This window comes from Ambystoma mexicanum, chromosome 7q, assembly GCF_040938575.1.
Source record: "Ambystoma mexicanum isolate Mex_15411 chromosome 7q, UKY_AmexF1_1, whole genome shotgun sequence".
Taxonomy (NCBI): domain Eukaryota; kingdom Metazoa; phylum Chordata; class Amphibia; order Caudata; family Ambystomatidae; genus Ambystoma; species Ambystoma mexicanum.
Window position 1 is genome coordinate 852,441,228 of NC_090941.1, and position 24,989 is coordinate 852,466,216.

The window sequence follows — 24,989 nt, forward strand, 5'->3', positions numbered from 1 at the left end:
AATGTGGAACAGTGAGTACGTACTTATCACCCTATATCCAAATGGTCACTTCTCCTGACTAGGTAATATGGAGCATAGAGTAAGGACTTATCACACTATATCCAAACATCCACACATTTTATCATAAACCACACCATTGAGAAATCCAAACCCCAAACCTTCCATTCACGTGTTTTGTTTGATTTAACAAAACAAGCTGTATGGCAGTAAATTCACGTTCAAAACTGCAGGCTATTCCGAATAGCTTCATAGTCTCAATATTTTATACTAAACACTATATTAATGACATACCATTTCATGAAACAGATCATAGATGGTTCAGCACATTTACTCCAACTGGGGCATTTGGTCACTAGCTCGACTACAGGTTTTCAAGACATGAATGCAAGGCCAAATTAGATAGGGGTATCTTATCTAGGAAGTGTAGATGCTGAAGATGTTTCTTGAATTGCGCAAGAATTCTGAGGAATCAGAGATGGTGGAAAGGGGGTTGTAGAGATGGGATGCTGTGATATGGCATGAACAGTAACAAGCATACATTTTATAAAAAAGGAACATAGATGTGGTCATTGAGAAGAAGGCCCTCAAGGATCTCAGTGGCAATGTGTCTGAAGCAGGTAAAGTCCAGATACATTTGGGTCACAGGTTATGAGAAGGCCAGTGCATGATGCAGAGAGAGCAAACTGCCTCCCTACCTAGATGCTGTATTGCCAGCCAAGGGCAGATTGCCCTTCTCTCATGTTGGATTTTTGCATGGTTTTTCCACTGTATGATTGCCATTGCATAGAAAGTAGTTCAATGTGCGGCTCCTCTATCGTCACACGGTCCTTATTAACAAGCCGCCTTGAAGAGTGATCGATACACAGGGAGCAATTCACATACCTGTTGCTTGGAGAGTAGTTTCTCTTTTATTTCTAATTCTGCCTTTAACTGGCTCTCCCGTATGCAGGAGCTGTCAATGATCGATGCTATTGTAATATCCTTCTGACGAAGCTGTTCCCGCAGCTCAGAGACTTCCCTCATCATCCTTTCATCATACTCTTGCTGGAAAATATGGTTCCTAGTCTGCAGCAAACAGGGTGGCAAAAATAAATAGTTATACATGGGTGACAATGTCAGATGGCAAGACAAGAGCCTCTCATTGGGAGTACAATGTGTTCATGTTGCATCTTCACTACTCCTAAACAGAAACGTATATGGTACTGTACTCATGGTATCTAAGAGGACAGTGCCAACCCTGTTCTAGCACACATCTTCACATGGTGCCTTAACCACCTAGGCTACCTCATTAGTGGCCACAGTCTTGATGTTTGGCATGTAGGCTACATTGAGTGACGCAAGTACCAACATAAACCCATCCGAGAGATCAATTTCAGGAAAGTGGTCTTTAATGTGACACTTCTTTCAGATGTTACATTCAATAAAGCAAATAAATGTTCAGTCTGAAATTAGGAATTCAGCTCCTATTGATATACTTGTATGGTCTGTAGCAAAAGAATTGGCAATCCAACCTCACCACAATAATTTCAGGATGTGTAAATGTGTAGGTAGACCACCTTCCGGGTCCAGCCCCTTTTGTAAACTTGAACTAAACTTGGTCTAATTCATGCACCTGTCACAGAGCATCTTCAGATTTTCCATGAGCAGCCCAATCGCTTATCAACACACAATAACAGAGCACACAAACCACTGGGACGGCACAAACCTTTCCAAGGCCTATTTGCTGATTATCCAGGAATGGTTCATTTAAGTGCAGCTCCATTTTCTTCTTTGTCAGTTCTTCAAATGGCTGAAATTGTAGGTGGGAGCATTCAAAGCTACAAAAGAAACACAATATTACAACTATATCTCGTTGCATTGAATTGTATGACCCTACTAGTCATAGACAAAGCTCCTTGTCCTAACATAGGTGATGTTTTCTTTTGGGGGGGTGGATAGCTCACAAGTGAAGTGCTGGTCTCACACATGGGACTGGCCTGCACTTTGCAAGTTTGTATCCAACGCAGGGTCAACTCCGCCTTATGCAGTCAATACACTGAGTACCATTAAATGTGGTACAATAATGCCACCTGGTATTACATAGTGTTTAGAAGTAGGAGGAAATCTGGCATGAAGTACTAAATATGAACACAAATTAGTATTATCTGTCCTAGTACCAGCTGCTACTGATAGTACAATGCAAACATACTTGCTTTAATTTAAAGAATACAAAGGTGCCCATGATTTTCCCCGCCAGATGATGCCCATGAAACACTATCCAGGGAGCTTTCCAAGTAATCCGCGACAAAGGTTTCTTATGAATGCTGGTTGATTCAGCCTCTGATAAGCTAACATCTTTATTTCCAGCCCTCAGAGCCAGAGGACAATTTTGGAGGCTATTAATTCTTTTCATGTCTTCGCTTGCACAAGCAAAAGTGTTTATTTTTAAGTGTAATTATCTTTGCCATTTCAAATATTAAGACGTACGGAATGGCTTTGTGATTAACGCTATTCTTCTCTTTATGATGCTACCAATTAGATGTATGCACAAAAGACTTGGCTTTGTTTGGTAATGTCATACTTGCAAACTGCCTTCGATCTTCAAATGGCTCAGTCAGTGCTACAGATGTGGTTGGGTTCTGCAGAGTTCAGGACCTGACAACTATAAAGCAGGGCCCTTAAAGAGATGTCGAGATATAGGAGACACAAGACAGAAAAGGAGCATACATGTACCATGCATCAATGCCACACTCAATGTGAGGGTGAGTTGAAAAGCTTTGTGAGTATGCAGATCATTTGCACAAAGATATCTGAGCACCCACACAGAATGTCAAGCATTTATAGAGGTACTGACCAAGTCTGCCCCAGATGCCCCCAGGGGAACGCTGAAATGATGCACAGGTCTTGGAGATACCCGGTAATAGCTAGATTCTGCCAGGACATAGCTGAGAGGGTGGAAAAGGGCTGGACCATGATGCAAGCATGGCCACCTGAGTCTGCTGGGAGTATTCCAGAGAGGGGGAGGCGGGCTGCCCATATATCTAAAATGAAGGACCTGATTTGCATCCTGGCCAAGCGCAGGATAGCAATGGCCTGGAAATTGGCTCACGGACCGAGGATGGAGGCTTGGTGGGTAGACCTGAAACGTTGGTCAGTGGCGGATACGGCGGTGTGGCAGAGAGCGCTGCAAAAGGGGATGCATGAGAGGAGTGAAGGTGTAGAAGTATGGAACGAACTGGCACAGAGAATGTTCACCGCCGAGGACACAAAGCCCAGACCTGAGAACTGTAGAGCTTACTTAGCAATTGAACACAGGCTTGGCACTTAAGGCAGGCGCACAAGCTGCATTAGGGGTGTGCCACAGTATTGAGTAAATACAGAGAGATATAATGCTCATGTGGAACGTATTTAGAAATGCATTGTCACAGTGAAGTCACTAGGTGTTTATGTTTGTTTCCACCTTTAATCAGAAAATAAAAACGGTAATCAAAAATGATATCTGATCACCAACAGTTCTTGGAAGACTCACTCCTAGTGTCCGGGAAGCTGGTAAAACATGTCCGTTAAAATATTGTTATATAAATCAGAGGTTTCATAAAATATGGAAAAAGGAAAAACATTGTGATTTATGTCTCAGACCAGAAACAGTAAAGCACCATTTACTCCTATGTAAGACGTTTGTGATGGAGCAGGAATGACTGAAAGCCATTTGAGCAGTATAGACAGTAGGAAATACAAGGGGAGAAGAGCAGCAGACAATGGACTATTGCCCTTCAGTATAGCAGGCAAAGGAAACTAGAAAATGGGATAGTATTTGAAGAATCAACACAAATGATGGACTGATGACGGCAGAGGATGTTAGAGATTGCACATCATTATCATCCAACAAGGTGGAAGGTGCTAGGACTAGTAATGTAAAGAACTTATCATAGTTTCAGATTTTGAGTGTGAGCAAGACAATACTACTTGCCAAACATCACAAGGATGGAGTATAACGATGCCCTCCATTGCCCGAGCCTATTATTTTCCTTCCCATGTAACACAAAAGCTCAAAATATTTGCTTTGTCAAGTTCACATGGTTACACTGCATTGAAAAGGGTGGCACACTCAGAGATGACGAGGAAAGTAAATGAAAGTCATTGACTATTTGAAATATGGTCAAAGGACATATTATTAGGACAGGATTTAACAGTGGCTAGAACATTTCTGTAAGAGCTCGCCTTCCTGATCATGCAGGCGAATTCAGATCCAGTTTGGAATACCTATTGAAGGGTGACTAGCAAGGCTGCTGCAATTCTGAATACTTGCAGCAACCTGCTGGTCCTTTCTTATTATTATAATAGAATGGTTCTTTATGTCAATTGTGCCCACAATGGCATCTCTAAGGAAGTAGATGCCTTGTTCTAGAGCAATATAATTGTCATCTTCAGCATACAAGCCGCTCCCTGGGGTATCATTTTACAGACACCATATTGCTAGGAAAGCTTCTTGCCAGGGGTGTGAAGACTTTGTTGTCTTGAACCCTTGTGTTTCAGCTTGCCGAGCTGTTTAGATATTTGTATGGCTACAACTACTGGAGGAACCGCAGGTGTATATGGCATGGATGATGGAGCTCAACTTTGCACGATTAACCATTAACTGTCGTAGTTTGTCAAGGGGGATTGCAAATGTCCATGACGTGTTTTGTGTGTGGCCCATGCTCTATAAGGAACTTTATTTTGTTATATTCATTACACTGCATATTCCATGATTGATGCTGGCATAGCTGAAGCGTATATCATGGTCCTTATATCATTCCATAGTGCTTCATCCCTTTGTATTGCTTTCCCAGAACGTGCCCTCTTCGGTTCCCAATCTGGATAAGGATACGTGTCTCAGTGCAGCTTAGATGAGTTGCTGGGGGAGCAAAATCTCTTACTGTCTTTTTTCTTTCGAATGAGAATTATCTGGTTCTTCTTTTGTGGTGCATGTCTTTTTAGAACCCCAGGACTTTGAAGGGGTCTGCTTCCTACCCTTGTGAAATTTGGTGAAAAGCTTTGCGGCATGATTCTTGAGGCACACCTTATGTGGGTCAGACACGTACATGTGCCTACTGCAATCCTTGCAGGGATTAAAGCACTAGGATAGATGGGAATTGGGCATGACGCAGTAGTATATTAGCTAAGTGGATAAGGAAGGAGTTCATAGGGCGCAACCAGCTCCATATATACCACCATGATGTCCCATAATGTCACAGACACCAAGCAAAGGTGACATTGAGCTGCATTACAGCCCACCCTTAGCATATGAAACATTTCCAAGGCCATAGAGACTCTTGTCTGGCAGTGGACTATTCCAGTGCGTAGAATTGTCAAACTCAGACCCTTTGCTGGCCATAAACGTAGATCCTGACATAAATGCCTACTAAATGGAGAATTCGCTTTGCCTCACTCAGTCACATCCCACATGATACTATGTCCCATAATGCACCTTATTCAAACAGGGAGAATGGTGAACCACGGATGAAACAGCCCTGTCATTTGTATCCATACACCCACCAACCCAGGCCGCCAATGGTTGAGGATGGGGAGTGGGCTTGAGGCAGAGATGGCACAGCCACACAAGAACTGACTCAGAAGGCAGAAGGAATTTGCGGCTGTTGACAAGTGAAATAGTTAGCTTCCTCCTTCTGCTCATGTAAATTGCCAAATCAAATCTTTTGGAAGGAGACACAATGACCAACCAATGAATGTCAATGTACCTCCTTTTGGCACCATGTCACTACCTTTAAGACTGCTGGGCTCTTTTATGATGTTTCTCTTTTTCATTCAGATACAATAGTTCTGGTTCTTTAGTGAGGCTATACAATGGCCAGAGTCTGTACTTCAATCACACCCATTCACTTTGGGAACAGTTGCAAAGGTGAAAGGAGTGGAGCCTAGGAGGGACCTACAGTTGATCAAGGCCTCAAAGGCCTTTCATGCTCCTCTCCCTCTCTGCAGCTGGGCAAAGTCTGCACACTCAGGCTGTGTCCCAGAGCAATATGCTCTCCTCGTGTGGCATGTTATTTGAACTGAACCTAGGCATGTCCTTCATTTACATCACTGCAGTTATGTGGGTGATCAGAAGTCTCTTGTTCGAATACAAGCTGCATAATCCGCCACAAGCTGGTCACTTCCCCTACTAACCTGAAAAACCCATCATTGCGTGCACTCTACCACCAACTCTTTCAACCACACTGTTTGAACCACACTTCCCACTCTTCACCTTCTTGTTCCCTACCAGACGGAAAGTAGTTCAAATAGCTCCCATCCCCATGTTCCTGTTATGGCTGCAACCCAATCACGTTTACAGTACCCCAACACCCTCCTCCACCACTACCTATCTGTAAAAGATGCCACTTTGCCACTGTAGCAACCACTACCTCAAAATAGTCTACTTAATCCCCGGATCCTTTTTTAAAAATAAGCTTTTGGACCCTTTGCTTAGCAACATACAATCATTAACAACTGCTTCAAATAAACAGGAGGCTAGCTCAGGGGCAACGCCTTTGTCTTGGAAGCAAGGTTCGAATCCCAGTCTCGCGCTTAGAAACCATCTCAGGTATTAAGCCCGTTATAAAAGAACAATTATAACTATAATAAGCCCAACCTTCTGGTCCACAGATGCTCCAAGGCCTTCTCCTTCCCAAGCTCACCGTTTATGCATTCTCAAAGCAAATTTAAGAAGCTAGCCAAATATAGGCTCCTGTAGAGTTGTCCACAGACTGTGGCACGAGGATGGACATAGGAGAGGTATATTCAGAAGCATCATGCCAATTACCTCTAAGAGTTAATCTAGTCCAACACAAATATCAGTGCTCATAACAATACATTATAATCATCCTAAAAATACGTGGCAACGTTTACGAGCATTTCCACTGATCGTTATTACTTTAAATTGAAACGGGTTAAACAATACTTCTTAAACTAGCATTATTTTGCAAATACCAACGGCAAACCTTATGGTTGGAGGAGACTTAAGATGAAAATAAGGCCTAGGACGGATAGGAGAGCCAAGAAGAATATTGATTGAGGTTGGGCACTTTCTGTGTGAACTTTTCCCATTTTAGTGGTAATAATAATCTAAATCAAATGTTAAATGCCAGATCACTGGAATCCTTTGTTGTGGTTTTCCTCAATGGTTTTATTAAAGGCTTGGTGGGAAATGTGCTGCTGTGATAGTGAATCCTTAGATGTGTACAAATAGCAAAACAAAATAGGTGACAGCTGGAAGGTTTACAATTAATCGTAACCCCTGGCATCACTCTGGGCCATCTATTTGTTTTTGTCAGTTGTTGGTAAAGGAATGCTAATCTTATTTAAACCCAAAATTAGTTAAGTCAAGCATTTGGTCGACAAATTTACCAACAAGGTTTTTGCGGCGGGCGTGAGTTCCAGTGCGTGCTATGGAATAGCAAACTTTCTGCTATCTCTAAGAAACCTTATTTAAGGGTGGGGTGTAACTATAATAGGAGGCTGGTAATTGGAGACGCTGTTACTAGCAAGTAGGACCCGAGAGGATGAATAGTTCATAAAGCCATCTGGATTTGTCTTTATCTGTGACTCATAGATGAGCGCATGTGTTGATAAAATGAGAATGTTTGCACTAGCGAATTATATGCATTATTGTGGGAGTTTTAATGATGAGTTAGGTTTTTGTGTTGAGCACCACCCCTTTGTAATTCTATTTATTTTACTGTTTTTATTGTAAGAGTTATAAAACCCTTATACGATTTATATCTCTCCATTTGTACTTCTCTCTCCTTATAGGTAGCCTGCATGTTCATTCTCTCGGCGCCTGGATGCCTACGGGCTTTGGCGCGGTATAAGATAAAATAACATAACATAACATTTAGAAATAAATAAATGAATACATCACTTCTACTACATATTTGCACATTAATGGAGACCACCAAATGTTGTCCAAGAAATCATTTTACTTCCTTTTTGCCATGGCCTTTACTTTCAAAGTATACTCCCCTGTGGATTGGCAACACAACATTTCAAATGCACATTTTCCCAAACCAACATGCCAATATTAAAGTCAGAATATCTGTGCTGTTGCTACATGTGACTTTCAGAAACATATACAAATGAGTACCTTTTTGCATTTTCGTGAATGGTTATCAGTTCTCTGTATTTTGCTACTTCCTGTTTCAGCTTTACTTGTTCCATTTCGACAATTTCCAAAACGTCATCACGCGACTGCAGTGCGATTCTCGACTTCGAAAGCTCTGCCTCCAGTTTCTATTCAGACACAATTTTGTAAAATTAAATAACAGTGTAATGTTTCAAGTTATGTCCATGTAACAGAAATATTGACATGCACAAAATTAAGCAAAGAATGTCAAATGATATACCATGAATTTCCTGTTACAGTACATTAGTCTATGTGTCAGGCCATTTTGCACCAGGTTAATGTATTACAGCACACATTATGAAGAAGTGAATAAGTTACTATACTTAAGTTAAGGCTCTACACTTGGAACTATAGAACAAAAGATATCCAAAATTAAAACATGGGTTCAAGCTTCCTACACACATTGTCACATGTACGGTAACACCAATCAGTTAAGGATGATTTTTTCAAGCTTTTCTAACAACCAGGGTGGTCTTGCAGCACGTCAAAACAATAAAATACCGAATAAAATGGGAAGCTGTAGATATAACACCAAAGAGTCAAGTGGGATGGTGACTGGGAAGAACCAGACCTCCAGGTCTGTATTAGGGACGCAAAGCTCAAAGTGCATCCCTTACCAAATGCTCCGCTATATAACAACAGCTCAACAAAGCACTCACCTAGTTATGTATTTTGGCAAACAATTCCAGAAAGATGGTGCACAAACATCCAGGACCTCAAAGATGAAACTCAAAAATGTAGTCATCATGGCTATGAAGACATAACAATTGTCTTTGCCAACAATCTTGAAAACATGAAATAGTCACCAACACAAATCAAGCAAAGGGGAAAAACAAATACCAGCTCATTGGGGTCTAATAGGACCATATGAAGTTACTGAAATTAGCACTGGGGACCAGAGTCAAATAATCTGTGAGGATTGCACATAAACAAAACTAAGAGAAGCCAAACGTCTACAAATTAAAATATCGCTAGTTAAGTGTTGTGAGCACCTAGCCTGATGAGCCAAGGTAAATAATTATCAACTTTTCTGACAAACAGCATGACATCTAAGGCCAGCACTGCAGTGACAAGCCGGTCGTTGTTAGGGAGAATTCTCTCTTTAGGCTGAATTTCCTAATCTAGTGAGTCCCCCAGCAGCTTTGCTGGATTTCCGGAGTTTGTTTTTTTCTCCTGCCAAGAGTGAGACACTTTTTCTCCCACTCTTGGACATCATTTATGGTGTTCCTTTGACTGTTAATGTGTTTTCTGGGCTATGGGGTCCTTTACTCCATAGGGTCTCATGTGTTTTTACTATGTGTGTTACAAAGCACCCTCCGTGCAGTAACACAGGGGTGTCATAGTGACACCCCACCATAGACTCCATACCCTGGGACTGACTACTGTCTCCCAGGGCATGTAAAGTCACCATTGGCTTTACTAGTCCCAAATTATTAACAGAAACCGGTACAAACCATCATATTGTGGACGTACTGGTCAGGGCAATTCGATTGCCCCGGGGTCTGTTAGTCGAGGGGGCACGTCTCCGTCCCCCCTGATCGTGTTTTGGCTGGTGGCTGTGGATACTACTTTTTATATTCAACCGCGAATATATCCCAATGGGATTTTCCCATTGTTCGAGGCTACCAACTTTAATTATTTAATTCTCATAGCCTCGAACATACCGCCGGTTTATTTATTTAATATTAATTCGCCGGTTGGTATTTTTTGCCAGGACTCGATTCTAAAATGGCGTTTGTGTTCTCTTCTGCGGCTCCAACCCAAGTCGAGCCCTTTGTTCCACTTTTTGGCGGGCTTCTCCACAGAAGTCTCCAAAAGTGGTGCCACTCTGTCTGGGTACCACAGGGGGTGTGGGAGGGGGTTTAGACACCCTGGACTGAGTTACCTTGGTAACTCAAGTCGCACTCTTGTGTGATTGGCCCAAGTGGTGAGACAGCCAGCTCACCAATTAGCATGTTTGATTGACAGCTAGGCTGAGTGAATGGGGATGTGCTGCATAAAAGCAGGGCTTTGGGGACTGGAACTTCAGAAGTCGCCACAGGACCTGAGAATCCGACGAGGGAGAAGCTGAGCCGACCTACCATGACAACACCACCGGTGGAGCCCTGCAGAACCGACTCACCACCTCCCGACGACAGAGAAGATCTCCCGGCTGGAGAGGCTTCTTCCCCTGACTGGTGGGCACAACCAGTTTACCTTCTTTTCTTTGCACCCCAGACCGGTTTGTGGTTGAACTGCCCGTGCCAAGCACCCCGGCGGCCGGATAGCCACTTACCACTGAACCGCGAATCAACGGACCGCTCCTTGTACCTGAGAAACTCCGCGGCTGGTTTCTTCCCTGGCAGTGCAACGGACTCCTGTCTTCCTCCCCGACGAGATCCTCTCTTCCCACGGATGAAGCACCGACTTGCATCCGCTGCCAGGAACAACTGCCCCCGCTAGAGTGTTCTCACCACTTTAAGGTACCGTGTCCACCAGGCCTCCCTTTCTAAAGATTGCTACAAGGTAATAATAACCCCTTAACCTCCTAGACTGGGCTGGCAGGCTTGACCCTCTAACTGGTCCCTTTCTTTGGTCCAACTCCTTTTTGAACCGTTACAAGACTTTTGTGCACTGCAACCGTGTGACCTTGGACACATTTCGTTTTGATCCTCTTAAAGTGGATCCGGCCTACTGACTCTGAATTCACGGTGTTACTTTGCCTTCCTCTCTTTTTGTGTTTGTGAACAAGTGTTGGGATCTGTTTCAATTTATTCTGTTTTTCTCTCCCTTTTTAAAAACGAATTATTAGAGTGCCATCTACGTTAAGCGCTCACCGCTGTCTGAAAATAAGTGGGGCTTTACTTAAGACTTGTCTAATATTCTTTTAAGGGAGTGTATATCTTTTAGTGACCGTGTTTTTGAATTGCTTACTATTAGTGCCTGTGTGTTTTTCTAGATGTGGTTTTAAATAAATAATTATATCTCTTTTACACCAAGCCCTGGTCAGTGTTTACTTGTTCTATTGTGTTCTCTTGAGCTATTGTGAATACTCTGTATACTGCCTAACTCTTCTTGAGGGAAGTCTAACTGCTCAGCCACAGCTACCAGGTGAATCTGTGTGGTACAGACTGCTACCAAGTGGGTTTACTGCCAAACACCTGTAGTCTTAAATCTTTTGCAGTGGTCCCAGAGGGAACTGCACAGGTTTCTGCCTAACACTGGTGTACAGCGGTGGGATTTGTATTGAATATACACTTTAGAGTGCTTGTTGAACACTTTAGGACAACTAACCACAGAGTTTAGCACTAAGAAGCTGATTTTCTAACTATGTCTGCTATGGAGAGTTATACCCTAGAATCATTGTCTGCCAAAACTGCTGATTGCTTAAAAGTATTGTGTAGACATAAGAATCTCTCTGAGAAGGGCAAGAAAATGGAACTCATAGAAAGATTGTTAGAAAACCAAAGTCTGGGTGGTACAGAGGAATCTACCCCCCCAGCAAATGTAGAAAACAGTGATGGTATTGATCTGAATCAAAGTCTTGATAATGAGTCAGAAGAGGAAAATGAACCTAATGAAGTTAGCCACTCTGAGCCTCTGTCTGCCTTACCTACTGTACCTACTGGGCCTATACCAGGTCCTACATGTAACCCTGCTTATTTTGAACTTGAAAAAATGAAGCTTGAATTTGAGTACAATAGTTTTATTGCTCAATCTGAAAGAAACCAAGAGCTAGAGTTCAGAAGAATGAATGCCCAGGCTGAGCAGAAGCAAGCTGAGTTAAGACTCAGAGAAATAGAGCTTAATCATGAACTAGAAATGAAAAAGTTGTCTTTGGAAAATGCTTCTCTCTCCTTTGGTTCTTCTAGGAGTTCCAGTCCCAAAAGACCCCGGATGCCTAAGGAATTAGTGGGTATGTATGAACCTAAGTTGGATGTGTTGGATTGGTTAAAAATGTTTGAGTATAATCATGGGCTTCAGGACATCACAGGGAATGGGTTACTTCCCTGGTTGTTCTCTAGGCTTCCCCCTGTTGCAACTGATGTGGTAATGGAGTTGGGGGAGGTGGATAAGAAGGATTATGAATGTGTGAAACTAGCTTTGATAGCTAGATTTGGGAAGACCCCTTCCCAGTACCTTAAGAGGTTTAGGACCCTCAAAAAGAATGATGGTACCCCTTGGGCTACCTGGGTGAGTGAGTGTTTGAAAAACTTAGAGGGATGGATTAAGGGTTACAAGGTGAACACTTATGAGGGAATGAGAAATCTTGTAATGTTGGAGTCAATTTATGATTCCTGCTCTCCTGAGCTCAGATAGCAGTTGGCTGATTCAACGGAATTAGATTCCAGGAAGCTAGCTAAGGCTGCTGACTTGTGGGTTGCCAACAGGGCCACTCACAAGGATTCAGGGGTCACTCAGAAAAAGGATGAGGAAAGCAGCCAATAAAGGGGAACCAAGAGATTTCTAATATCTCCCAAACCAAAGAGGGCCCCAAACCACAAAATAACCAGGGTAAACCCCAGGGTAAACCACAACAGGTTAGTGTACCTTCTGGTCACAAACCAGAAGGTGGTCAGGCCAAGCCACCCTTCCAGAGAGCATTTGGAACATGCTATCTCTGTGGGGCAACTGACCACATCAAAGGAGATCCCAGATGTAAGGGTAAACTTACAGGGATCAGCACAGTCTCCTTTGCCTTCACTCCTAAGGAGGAAGTCCAAATGGCTAGTGCTCACTTTGAAGTCGTTGCTGAAGAACCTTTGGGTCTTCAAGCAAGTGTAACAGTAGAGTCCATGGGTCTGGTTAGTGATCAGAATAGGAGTGTGTAGAACTCCATACCAGAAAACTCTAAAGTTTATTATATGGACAGTGTTCTTGTCAATGGCCAGGATACTCCTGCCAGGCGAGACTCTGGGGCCAGTAGAACAGTAGTGGATGAAAGCTTTTTCAGGCCTGAGGATGTTGCTAAGGCACCCAAAGGTCCCACTAAGATGTCTGGAGGCCCTGTCCAAATGGTTCCAATTCTATCAGCCCTCTTCAGTGTAATGACATGACAGTGTTGATTCCTGTCAGTGTTAAGACTGAGGTGCCTGGGAGAGTCCTGTTGGGGAATGATCTAAGAACTCTAGGAGTAGTATCCAGTACCCCCAGGCCTCCCAGTATGGAGACCCAGAACCAAACCAAATTGGCTAGAGAGGCCACCTTAAGGAACCACTCTAAGCCTGTGGGAACCTCTACTGAGAACCCCACTACAAGCCCTGGTGTTGGTAAGTTGACCTCTGACCCAGGCACATTTCAGGCTAAAATGTTAGGGAAATGGGAGCCCCAACCAAGCTCCATCATTGTTTCCCCAGTTATAGAGTCTGTGACTCCCCCTGCTTCTGAGGAAGAGGTGGCTAGACCTACTGGAACCCTAACTAGGCCTAAGAGAACTGGTAATTCTCAGTGCTGGTGGAAAACCATTAAAGAAAAGTCTAAGGCCAAAAACCTTCAGACTGTTGGAGCTTCCACAGAAGACTCCAACCCAATTCCTAGTCTTAAGGGGGAAACTCCTAAAGTAGGTAAAGGTAGATCTAAGAGGAAGGAGAAGCCTGTACCTTGCCTATCTGCATCCCCTCCAACCAAGAGGCCTAAAACCCAACCTTCTCCCAACAGAGAGGTGGTGAGGACCTCTGGAGGCCCCTCTAGATCAAAGGGAATCCTTTATAAGGACCCCTTGAGAAAGCCTAACGCAGGTTCAGAAGTTGTAACAACTTCTGAGGGACTGGTCAACCAGATCCCCTATAACTTTAAAAAGACTGATGTTCCTCAAAGGGTTTGTAGGTCATATAGCTTACAAAGGAAAACCTTTGATTTGACCATAGAACATAGGTCAGGGTGTCACCACCAAAATGCTGATGGTCTCTCTAGGATGTATGTCATCGACTAGAGGTATGAGATTCATCCAGGAATGGATTAAATCCTCTTGTCCCTTAGTCTGGGGGGGGGAGGGCGAGTGTTAGGGAAAATTCTCTCTTTAGGCTGAATTTCCTAACCTAGTGGGTCCCCCAGCATCTTTGCTGGATTTCTGGAGTTTGTTTTTTTCTCCTGCCAAGAGTGAGACTCTTTTTCTCCCACTCTTGGACATCATTTATGGTGTTCCTTTGACTGTTAATGTGTTTTCTGGGCTATGGGGTCCTTTACTCCATAGGGTCTCATGTGTTTTTACTATGTGTGTTACACAGCACCCCCCGTGCAGTAACACAGGGGTGTCATAGTGACACCCTACCATAGACTCCATACCCTGGGACTGACTACTGTCTCCCAGGGCATGTAAAGTCACCATTGGCTTTACTAGTCCAAATTATTAACAAAAACCGGTACAAACCATCATATTGTGGACGTACTGGTCGGGGCAATTCGATTGCCCCGGGGTCTGTTAGTCGAGGGGGCATGTCTCCGTCCCCCCTGATCGAGTTTTGGCTGGTGGCAGTGGATACTACTTTTTATATTCAACCGCGAATATATCCCAATGGGATTTTCCCATTGTTCGAGGATACCAACTTTAATTATTTAATTCTCATAGCCTCGAACATACCGCCGGTTTATTTATTTATTATTAATTCGCCGGTGGTATTTTTTGCCAGGACTCGATTCTAAAATTGCGTTTGTGTTCTCTTCTGCGGCTCCAACCCAAGTCGAGCCCTTTGTTCCACTTTTTGGCGGGCTTCTCCACAGAAGCCTCCAAAAGTGGTGCCACTCTGTCTGGGTACCACAGGGGGTGTGGGAGGGGGTTTAGGCACCCTGGACTGAGTTACCTTGGTAACTCAAGTTGCACTCTTGTGTGATTGGCCCAAGTGGTGAGCCGGCCGGCTCACCACTTAGCATGTTTGATTGACAGCTAGGCTGAGTGAATGGGGGTGTGCTGCATAAAAGGAGGGCTTTGGGGACTGGAACTTCAGAAGTCGCACACAGGACCGGAGAATCCGACGAGGGAGAAGCTGAGCCGACCTACCACGACGACACCACCGGTGGAGCCCTGCAGAACCGACTCACCACTTCGCGACGACAGAGAAGATCTCCCGGCTGGAGAGGCTTCTTCCCCTGACTGGTGGGCACAACCAGTTTACCTTCTTTTCTTCGCACCCCAGACCGGTTTGTGGTCGAACTGCCTGTGCCAAGCACCCCGGCGGCCGGATAGCCACTTACCACTGAACCGCGAATCAACGGACCACTCCTTGTACCTGAGAAACTCCGCGGCTGGTTTCTTCCCTGGCAGTGCAACGGACTCCTGTCTTCCTCCCCGACGAGATCCTCTCTTCCCCGGGACGAAGCACTGACTTGCATCCACTGCCAGGAACAACTGCCCCCGCTGGAGTGTTCTCACCACTTTAAGGTACCGTGTCCGCCAGGCCTCCCTTTCTAAAGATTGCTACAAGGTAATAATAACCAATTAACATTCTGGACTGGGCTGGCCGCCTTGACCCTCTAACTGGTCCCTTTCTTTGGTCCAACTCCTTTTTGAACCGTTACAAGACTTTTGTGCACTGCAACCGTGTGACCTTGGACACATTTTGTTTTGATTCTCTTAAAGCGGATCCGGCCTACTGACTCTGAATTCACTGTGTTACTTTGCCTTCCTCTCTTGTGTTCGTGAAAAAGTGTTGGGATCTGTTTCAATTTATTCTCTGCTTTTCTCTCCCTTTTTAAAAACGAATTATTAGAGTGCCATCTACGTTAAGCGCTCACCGCTGTCTGAAAATAAGTGGGGCTTTACTTAAGACTTGTCTAATATTCTTTTAAGGGAGTGTATATCTTTTAGTGACTGTGTTTTTGAATTGCTTACTATTAGTGCCTGTGTGTTTTTCTAGATGTGGTTTTAAATAAATAATTATATCTCTTTTAAACCAAGCCCTGGTCAGTGTTTACTTGTTCTATTGTGTTCTCTTGACCTATTGTGAATACTCTGTATACTGCCTAACTCTTCTTTAGGGAAGTCTGACTGCTCAGCCACAGCTACCAAGTGAATCTGTGTGGTACAGACTGCTACCAAGTGGGTTTACTGCCAAACACCTGTAGTCTTAAATCTTTTGCAGTGGTCCCAGAGGGAACTGCACAGGTTTCTGCCTAACAGTTGTTATGAAAGAAAGAAGGCCTTGGTCCTTATGAGAAAACACTTGTGGTTCCAGGCTAAAGTTCTTGTGTATTGAACATTCCAAAAATGATGACCTTCTATTGCTAATGTTAGTTGCTAATATGAAAAGGATTCATATGGAAATATGTTTCCCAACTATCTACAACACACCTCCCTCTTAAATGGAGTATATTTTCTGAGTGAGGTTGACTTCTGTTTTTATTTCTGCTTAGAGAGTAGTTATATTGGTTAGGAAATCAACCTACAGTTTTCTTTTCTTGCATGAGTGTGGGAGAAAACCCATAGCCTCTAAACGTTACTGGAACCAGCTCAATGGCTTCCAAGTTCAGAATGTGAGAAAATTGCTAGGAGGCCTAGTGAGCCCTCCTGGTACATGTGGACGATAGGAGACTTAACAGGATTTTGCCTAAATGGGTTCACAAGAATCAGACTGGATTAGTGAGTGGCCGGAATAGCTATGATAATTGTCAGGTCCTGTGGCTGGGTAGGGATATCTCACAAGGAGCTCACAAGGTTGGGGGTGGAGGGGTTCCGTTTCAGGCTTTATTAGATGGTATTGGGCAAATAGTAATGTGTGTGTGTGTGTTGGAACTAACTCTGGAAGGTGAAGAGGACATGATTTAGGCCTTAACCAGTGCATTTCAGGAATTGTAGGATTTCCAAAGCCACGCTTGGTTAAGGGGCTTCTCGCAGATGATTGGTTAGAGAAGTATAAAGGAAGACCAGTGAACATTCTAAACTGCCTTTCATCATTGTACTCAACCAGTCAGGTCCTGTTTTTGTATTCTCCCAATTAAATGGGCATTAATCCCTTTTTACAAGTTTGGTGTGAAGCGCTGTTAGGATCAGGAGATAAGCAGGCTCGGCGAGATGATGTGGGACCTATGAAGAGTGATGGTGGGGCACTGCGCTCCGGTTCTTATGAACTGTAAAATGTACTTTAAGTAATAAGTGTCAGCACATGTACTTATTTTACCTCAGTCGGAAGCAGGCTGATGGTGCAGCTACTCTAAAGCTTGTTGATTCAGTGTCTGATTTCTTGGCAAGAAGAGTGTATGTAACAGAGTTTATGAACTAGTCCGTTCCAGGGATTTTGATTCGTCCGCACAGCGGCAGCTCTAGTTAAAACTGCTTTAAGCTCTGAGCGGCACTTCAGCTTTACAGCAGACGGTGACGAGAGTCAAGGCCAGTAGTTGGTGGAAAAGCACGCTGTAGTGTTTCTGAAGAACTCAACGGATTGATTCTTCCCTGAATGCTGTAAAATAAACTTTCTTTCCGTTTCAAGCAAAAACTCTTTATCCCTTACATGAGTTTGGGAACTTACTGGTTTTAGTTTGTTTTTATTAGGGAGAGTTATTTACTGGGTAGGGCTCTCAAGTTAAATGTTTTTTAAAGGATTTCTCCTCAACCAACAAATCATAGGGTCGAATCCTGATGAACTATGTTTTTCGGCAAAGGATCAGGAAGAATAAAAAGAAAGGAGAGTAAACTACGAAATTGGTAACACAGACTGTGCAAAAGCATAATTAAGAGTTGAATTGTCCTGTCAGCTCAAAGCAGAGGAGTATAGGTAACAGAAAAGGGAGTTAGAAGTATCAATCTGGGGTTGTGTTATGGTGCATTGTTTTCTTCTCATTTCTGCAGATACCCATTCACCCAAGAAGACAGGAAATCTGTTGTTTGTTATTTTATCCACATCCCCTCTCCCCATTGCGGTATTTGGGGTTCAGCTATAAACATAAGTCAGCTGTAGACCAGACAATGGCCCTCATTACGACCCTGGCGGAAAGCGACTAACCGGAGCGCCACAGCGTAAATAGCGTTTCCGCCATTGCACGAAGGAGCAAAGTGCGGCCCATTCCGACCCATCGGGCACGAGCACCACGGCATGGCGGAAGTGCAAAGTCCGCGATGGCGGAAATGACCCCAAAACGGCCCACACCGCCGCCGTACGGCGCCCTAGGTGCAATACCGCCACCCCACTTAGCGGTCACCGCAGTGTGCGCCTACAGGAAAGTACGGTGGCCGGAAATATACGGAAACGGAAGTTAAAACATGGGGCCGGAACGGGAAACATCCCGGCGTACACCTATAAATACACTAAAACCACACAACCACTAAAATCACTACCCTGAAACACACCCCAACCCGTCAACCACCCTAGCGAAACCAAGAAAAATGGGAAAAGTAGCGAAGAAAGCGTGCGACCGCAAGCGGCAGGTCCACTTCTCCCGTGAGGAACTCACCGTGCTAACAGAGACCCTCCAGGAGAATGCTGCCGTCGTCTTCTGCACGCAAATGACCAGGACGGCACTTGCAAACAAGAAGGCCATATGGGCTCTGGTGGCACAGCGGGTAAGTGCGGTGGGGACCGCACCCCGCACCCCACAGCAATGCCGCAAGCGATGGGACGACCTGCGGATACGCGTCCGCAGCATACTCTCTGCCAACCGCAACATTGCCACAGCCACCGGGGGAGGTCCTGAATCACCCATCAAGTTGACCCCCTGGGAAGAAATCTGTGCCTCCACCATCGGAATGGAGAGCATAGAGGGAGTCGGAGGGATGGAGAAAGGAGTGCAGACATCCGAAGATTCAGGTAGGTGGGCCAGATAAAACAATGCCAAATCCACACAGTCCATCCATGTGAAGTACCATGCGTCCACATAGTGCAACAGAAACACATGTCCAGGAGAACGCCCACACACATCGGCCTGATAGCGCACGTTAAAACCCACAATAAATACATAAATAATTAAAAACCCCAAATACACGCACTACACGTGCAGCAGGCACACCCTAACTGCAGGCTGCCAAACAACTGCACCCTCACTCCACACACAAATCAAAGCACCTCCAAGGCCCCGACCCAAATCACCCTCAGGTACCACCCCAATGCATGTGATACAATGCCATTCCAATTCCCACAGACCCATCAATAACCCTCGCCCTCCTTTACTCCACCACAGGGTCCGATCCAAACGACGAGCTACAGGACACCCCTACCAGCACACCTGCAAAGAGGGCCAAGACCAACGGCCAGAGACCCTCCACCTCAGCTGCACGCATCAAGACACGGCAGCAGCACAAATCAGGTGGCAGCACAGAGGAGGGAACATCAACAGGCACCCCAGCAGCCAGCATGCCCACAACACCACCACCACAGGTCCCCCCAATGGATGCCACAGAAGGCACTGCCTCTGGTGGCAGCAGCACCATAGGTGACACCCCATTGATGGCAGCATGCTCGGACACAGAAAACGGGGATGCCGAAGTCAGATCCATCCATGACCTGTCCCAATCCCCCTGTCTGTCCCATCCCGTACAACATGAGGATACCACGCAGGGGCACCCACAAGACGACGACTGGCCATCCCCCACAAGCCCTGTGGCAAGGCAACATGAGGACAACAGCCCCTCTGTGACACCCCCGCAAATGGCCATGGCCCAGCAGAGGCAACAGTCCCTCGACCAGTTGATCGAACAACAGCAGCAACTGGCCACGCTCCTCAAGGACCATGCTGATGAATGTGGGGGCACTAAGGCAGACATAGAAACATCAACTGAGACACTTAGGGCACAAATCGAGAGTAGCACCGAGAGCCTGAGAGTCCAAATGGAGAGTAGCACCGAGAGCCTGAGAGTCCAAATGGAGAGTAGCACCGAGAGCCTGAGAGTCCAAATGGAGAGTAGCACCGAGAGCCTGAGAGTCCAAATGGAGAGTAGCACCGAGAGCCTCAGGGGGGAACTGCATGCGACGGCCAAGGACGTATGTGCCGAACTTGCCGCAGTGCGCCGTGTGCTCACTGAGCTCTCGCAAACCCTTAGGGACATGCATGGACGTGAGCAGGCAGACACATCATCCGTTGCAAGTTCCGTCCAGGGCAGCCCCCAACGTAGATCTGGAAGGAACCTGCGCTCCACAGGCAGGGGTGCCCCTGATACCCGCAGAGGGGGCATGCAATAGCGACAGCCCACTGACAATGAGCATCTTTGGACACTGGTGTTCGGGGGGGAGGTAGGAGGGTGGAGGGGGTGTGTTGGGCTCACTTGGGTGGCGGGTCGATAGGGTGTTCAACATGACATCACATATGCCATTAAAAGTGCACGATCAACCAATGAGATGTGTGGACATTGATCTTTGTGTACTAGGCCATCATAGGCGTACAGTCCATGTTGTGCATGTCCCAGACACACGCAGTGCCACGAGTCCCGTGTCCATGTATCAGCCACCAGGCGTGAGTGCTAGAAGCATACATCAATGAGATGCTGACGAATGTCACGGGCCTCCGGTGCCTCGCAGACTCCATGAGGTGCTGCCACATCCCCACCCTCATCATGACCATCTTCAGGTGCTTGCAGTTCTGCGTCAGGGGGCATGGGCACATTTCTACGTACGCACATGTTGTGGAGCATGACACATGCCATCACCATCTTTGCAACCTTCTCATGGCGGTACAGGAGTGCCCCGCCAGACCTGCTGAGGCAGCGGAAACGGCCCTTCAGTAGGCCGAATGCCTGTTCTATGACTACACGGGTACGTGAGTGGGCATGGTTGTAGTCCTCCTCATGCTGGTCCCGTGGGTTCTGGACTGGTGTGAGGAGCCATCTCTTCAGTGGATATCCAGCATCACCTGTATGTGGACGAGAAACGTATGATGTGGAATGCCATTGATACGTACGCACACCGCCCCCCCCCCCTTCCTGCCAGGTCATTGCCAATTCACATACCCCACATCATGCATGTAATGAGACTCACCGAGTAGCCAGGATCTGTTCCCTGCGTGTCGCTCCATGTAGCGTGGTATTGTAGAGTTCCTCAAGACCATAGAATCATGGGTTGATCCAGGGAATCGGGCACAACAATGTGTAATGATCCTGTTGGAGTCACACACCATTTGTACATTCAGGGAATGAAATTGTTTTCGGTTGCGGTACTGGGCCTCCATGGCATGTGGGACGACCAATTCCACATGGGTGCAGTCGATGGCACCAATGCAACCCGGTATGCCGGCAAGTGCATGGAATCCCACTTTCGTGTTTGTAATTTCCTGCTCCGAGCGTGGTAGGGAGATGTAGTCGTCTGCGTGCTGCAGGAGGGCATCGAGCACTTGCAATAGTGTCCGTGAGAACAGTGGCTGAGAAATGCCATGCAACTGTCCGACTGTGTGCTGGTAGGTGCCTGTGGCCAGGAAGTGGAGTACAGACACCACCTTCAGTAGGGGTGGGATGGCGGTTGGGCTATCTATCATGCACACAAGGTCAGCCTGTGTCATGTCCACAATGGCGGCTATGGTGTCCCGGTCCAGACGGTAGAGGGTGTGGATCTGCTCATCAGTGAGGTTGAACGGATGTGCTCGGAGGCGTGGTATTGCGGGCTGCCTGCGTGGTGGTAGTGGCTGTGCTGGTGGGCCTTGCTGGCCCTGCCTTGGCCTCCTCCTCCTCCTGCGTCTCCTCCGTGCGGCTGGTTGTAGTTGGTGTTCGTCTTCTTCTTGGAGTTGGAGCACTTGCAGTGCTATCAGGTCCCCCAGGGCCAACATCGCGAGTCCTGCCGGTAGCATTTCGGTGTGGTTGTGGGAGGAGACTGGCTGTGCAATTTATGTGTTTTCAGGCTGTATGGCCTCCACCTGTGGTGATTCATTCCACCTGTGCAAACTGCTCTCCCCTTTGGCCGAGCACGTCACGCGCACAACGCTGCAATTCGGGGAATGGTATCTTGCTATTGCTATCATGTATTTGTACCCGATGGCCGTGTAAGATTGGATTGATATGTTCATTCTGCTGTGGTCCCATTGTTTCCCATACTATCTGTGCAGTCGCGAACAGACTTGTGAAGGGTCAGTGGAACGTAGTACTCGAGTAACGGTGGGCCCTCATGCATCACTGTACCGAGTTGCAACGACGGGCGGGGCGTCCCATTCGTGGGTGAAGGCAGTTGCCATTTTCACACACAGCCGCACTCGATGGAATAATTAGTGATTTCAAACGGCCACAGATGCCTTTCCGACGTGGTGTTGCAAATGAGGAATTCGAAGGGCGGCGCTTTCGGTTTCCAGCTAGCGGCGAGGAGATGCCCACAGGTCTGACTGCAAATATAACGTTCTATTGTTCAATGTCCTTGAGACAGGGCCCATGGCGAGGGAGCAATGATTGATATGAATAGTTTGGGATGCGCAATAGCTACGTGGGCGATGAGGCCGGCCGTTCCCAAATACATGTTACTTCACAACACTGGAATTACGGGCTGGGGCACTGTGGATTTTGCAGGCTGCATAACGCACAGACTCAATGGATGTTTCTAATGTTATGTGAGTAATTATTCAGGCGTTTTGATCCCGGGATGAGGGAATGATGAATGGATGCATGGGCAGGTGATTTGATACAGAGTTTGCCATGTACAGGGCTTCTTGGGATCTATCCGCCTCCCCTACGCTATGTGATGCAGGGTGCCATAGTGGGACCATCGTCTATCTGGCCTTGTTGAGCCCTCCCTGTCTCGAGGCGCACTCAGACACTTGTGTCCATGCACGTTAACATTCCCATCTGATGGATTCTGTTTTGACAGACGCATGCACAGGTACACTCGTTTGTGATGGTGTTTGCACCTCGATATAGATGTTTATGAGTCGCAAGTGGTTTTGGGGTGGTGATGATCCTTTTGAGTGGGCTAGCATGCATATGGCTGTGGATTTCGTGTGATCATTGAAGTGAGTTGTTCGAATGTAGTTCTGATGGCCATTCTGTTCTTTTTCTTTTCTTTTGGTTGACAGGTATCTCCTCCCCTTTTGCCACTGCCATCTGTATGCCACTCCTGCAGATGGATTTTACTCCCGACACCTGCTGCTTCGTGTTAATCAGTGGAGCAGCATTACGATCTTATGGGACGATCGCCAATGGCCCACATGCCCTTACGCAGTACTGGTGGCTCGGAGCAACATTTCGGCCTTTCAGCTGGACTAGTGCCTCCCCATTGGGACGGCCCTGCGGTTCTGTGCGCTTCCATGTTGCCTTTTCGTACGTGAATGTGGCTCTGTGTACCATGGGGGAACAGGGCGACACACAAGTAGTGGCTGGTCATTTCTTGCGGATGCAGCCCACAATGGTGATAAGTGTTTTGGAGTTCATGGCCTGATGGCTGTATGGGCTTGGTGACTTTGATGTGCATAAATTTCTATTCTGATTTGGCCCGTGTAGCGTTTTTCTTTGCAAGTGGTGTGGCATATGCCTATTTGGGGGGCGATGTATTGTGAGGAGATCTGCATTGGGTTCCAGCTTCGGGGTTTAGTTGCGTGGTACTGTACTGGGCGCGTTTGCCTACTAAGCCCGTGAGGTCAGGGATGGGGGCTGCCTATATGACAGTTTGAATGTTGTCATGCTCAGGGGCGGGGGATTGGGTTTTGTGTAACAGATGCCGGTCAGCCAGGTGGACTGGTGGAATGATGTGATTATCGGAATATTGCTGGTCACAGGTGCCTGTGTTTGCGTGCGTTTCTTGGTGGGGGACTGTGGTCATGTCCATTGGGATTGCTTCTGTATTCGTGCCATCTGTGCCCTGCAGCTCCCATTGGCCCCTCTTGTGTTTCTTTTGTTCGTTGGCATGCATGGGTGACTTGTACATTTCAATGGTTGCATTGTGACTTCATTGCACCTACGGGGGGTTGTACTTTGTGGGCAGGGAGCGGTGTACAGGCACTCAGTGGGGCCGTTTACGGTTGATTCGCGATGCCGTACTTCTCGCCATGGCGGAATGGTACATTACGCCATGCCTGATGGCGTTAGGTACATGTCCGCTAGGGTCGGAATTGGCGTACCGTTGCACCATGGTGGTGTTTGCGGTTTGGCATGGCGCGCGCGCGCGTGCTTGGTGCAGTTAGCGTTGGCGTTCACTACGGTGTCGCTAATGGCTTCGTACTTTGCGGTGACGGGTCATAGTCGCACCGAGCGCTATTCGATGGCGGTATTGCATTTCCGCCATCGTTTTTCGATTTCCGCAAGGGTCATAATGAGGGCCAATGTGTCTGTCCGGTCCTGAACTCTTCGGTCCGCAGAAGCTGCTGAACCCCACAGTCTCCCAAGGTGTGAGCAACAACTTATCTGATTTACAGCTGAAGTTCCAACCCTCTCAAGGGAAAGGGGAAGTGGAGAAAATAAAAAACGGCATATCTCTTTTTTCATTCAGGCATCAATCTGCAGGAAAATAAATAAACAATTATTACTCAAAAATTCAATTTCCCTGGCATCCACTCAAACCCCTACAGAAAATCTTCATACCTATGCATCCTCTGCCACTTGCTTAGAGGATCATCTATTTACTATGTTGAGACTCTTCTTTTCTTATTTGTAGTTTACTTCCATAAAGGATTTTCTTCTCAGTACAGGAAGTCTTTGTAAAAGATTTTCACCAAGGTAAACTAATAAACATTTCCTTAGTATGAACTGGTACCCAGATTAAGTGTTCTTCACCAAGCTGTAGCGTCACTATGCTGACCACAAAACTTGAAGACTTCACTATTTGGTTACTTAATGCAAACTTTGAATTATATTGAATCCCTTCAGTGCTTCAGTGCTTTCCTAGTTACTTCTCTCAGACTTGAGCTCAAACTTTTTTATATTTAAAGTCACTTTTGGGTTGCTGCGCACCCCTTGTTGCACTTTAAAACTTGAAGGAACAAAACATCAAAATTCAAACTCACTGCGCATGTGCATTCACTGAAAATAACAAACGGCACAAAT

The 24,989-nt window shown here is 46.1% G+C and overlaps 1 protein-coding gene across 5 annotated transcripts in view; it reads right to left on the reverse strand.

Annotated features, from left to right (window-relative positions):
* The window catches only part of DEUP1 (deuterosome assembly protein 1), a 688,113-nt gene that overhangs the window by 269,038 nt on the left and 394,086 nt on the right, over nt 1–24,989 (reverse strand). For all 5 annotated transcript variants that reach the window (XM_069639298.1, XM_069639300.1, XM_069639299.1 and 2 more), the window contains 3 exons: nt 8,102–8,247; nt 1,706–1,817; nt 883–1,065 (listed from right to left, as the gene is read on the reverse strand). In XM_069639298.1, coding sequence (XP_069495399.1) covers nt 883–1,065; nt 1,706–1,817; nt 8,102–8,247 — 441 coding nt within the window. The remainder of the gene's footprint in view (nt 1–882; nt 1,066–1,705; nt 1,818–8,101; nt 8,248–24,989) is intronic.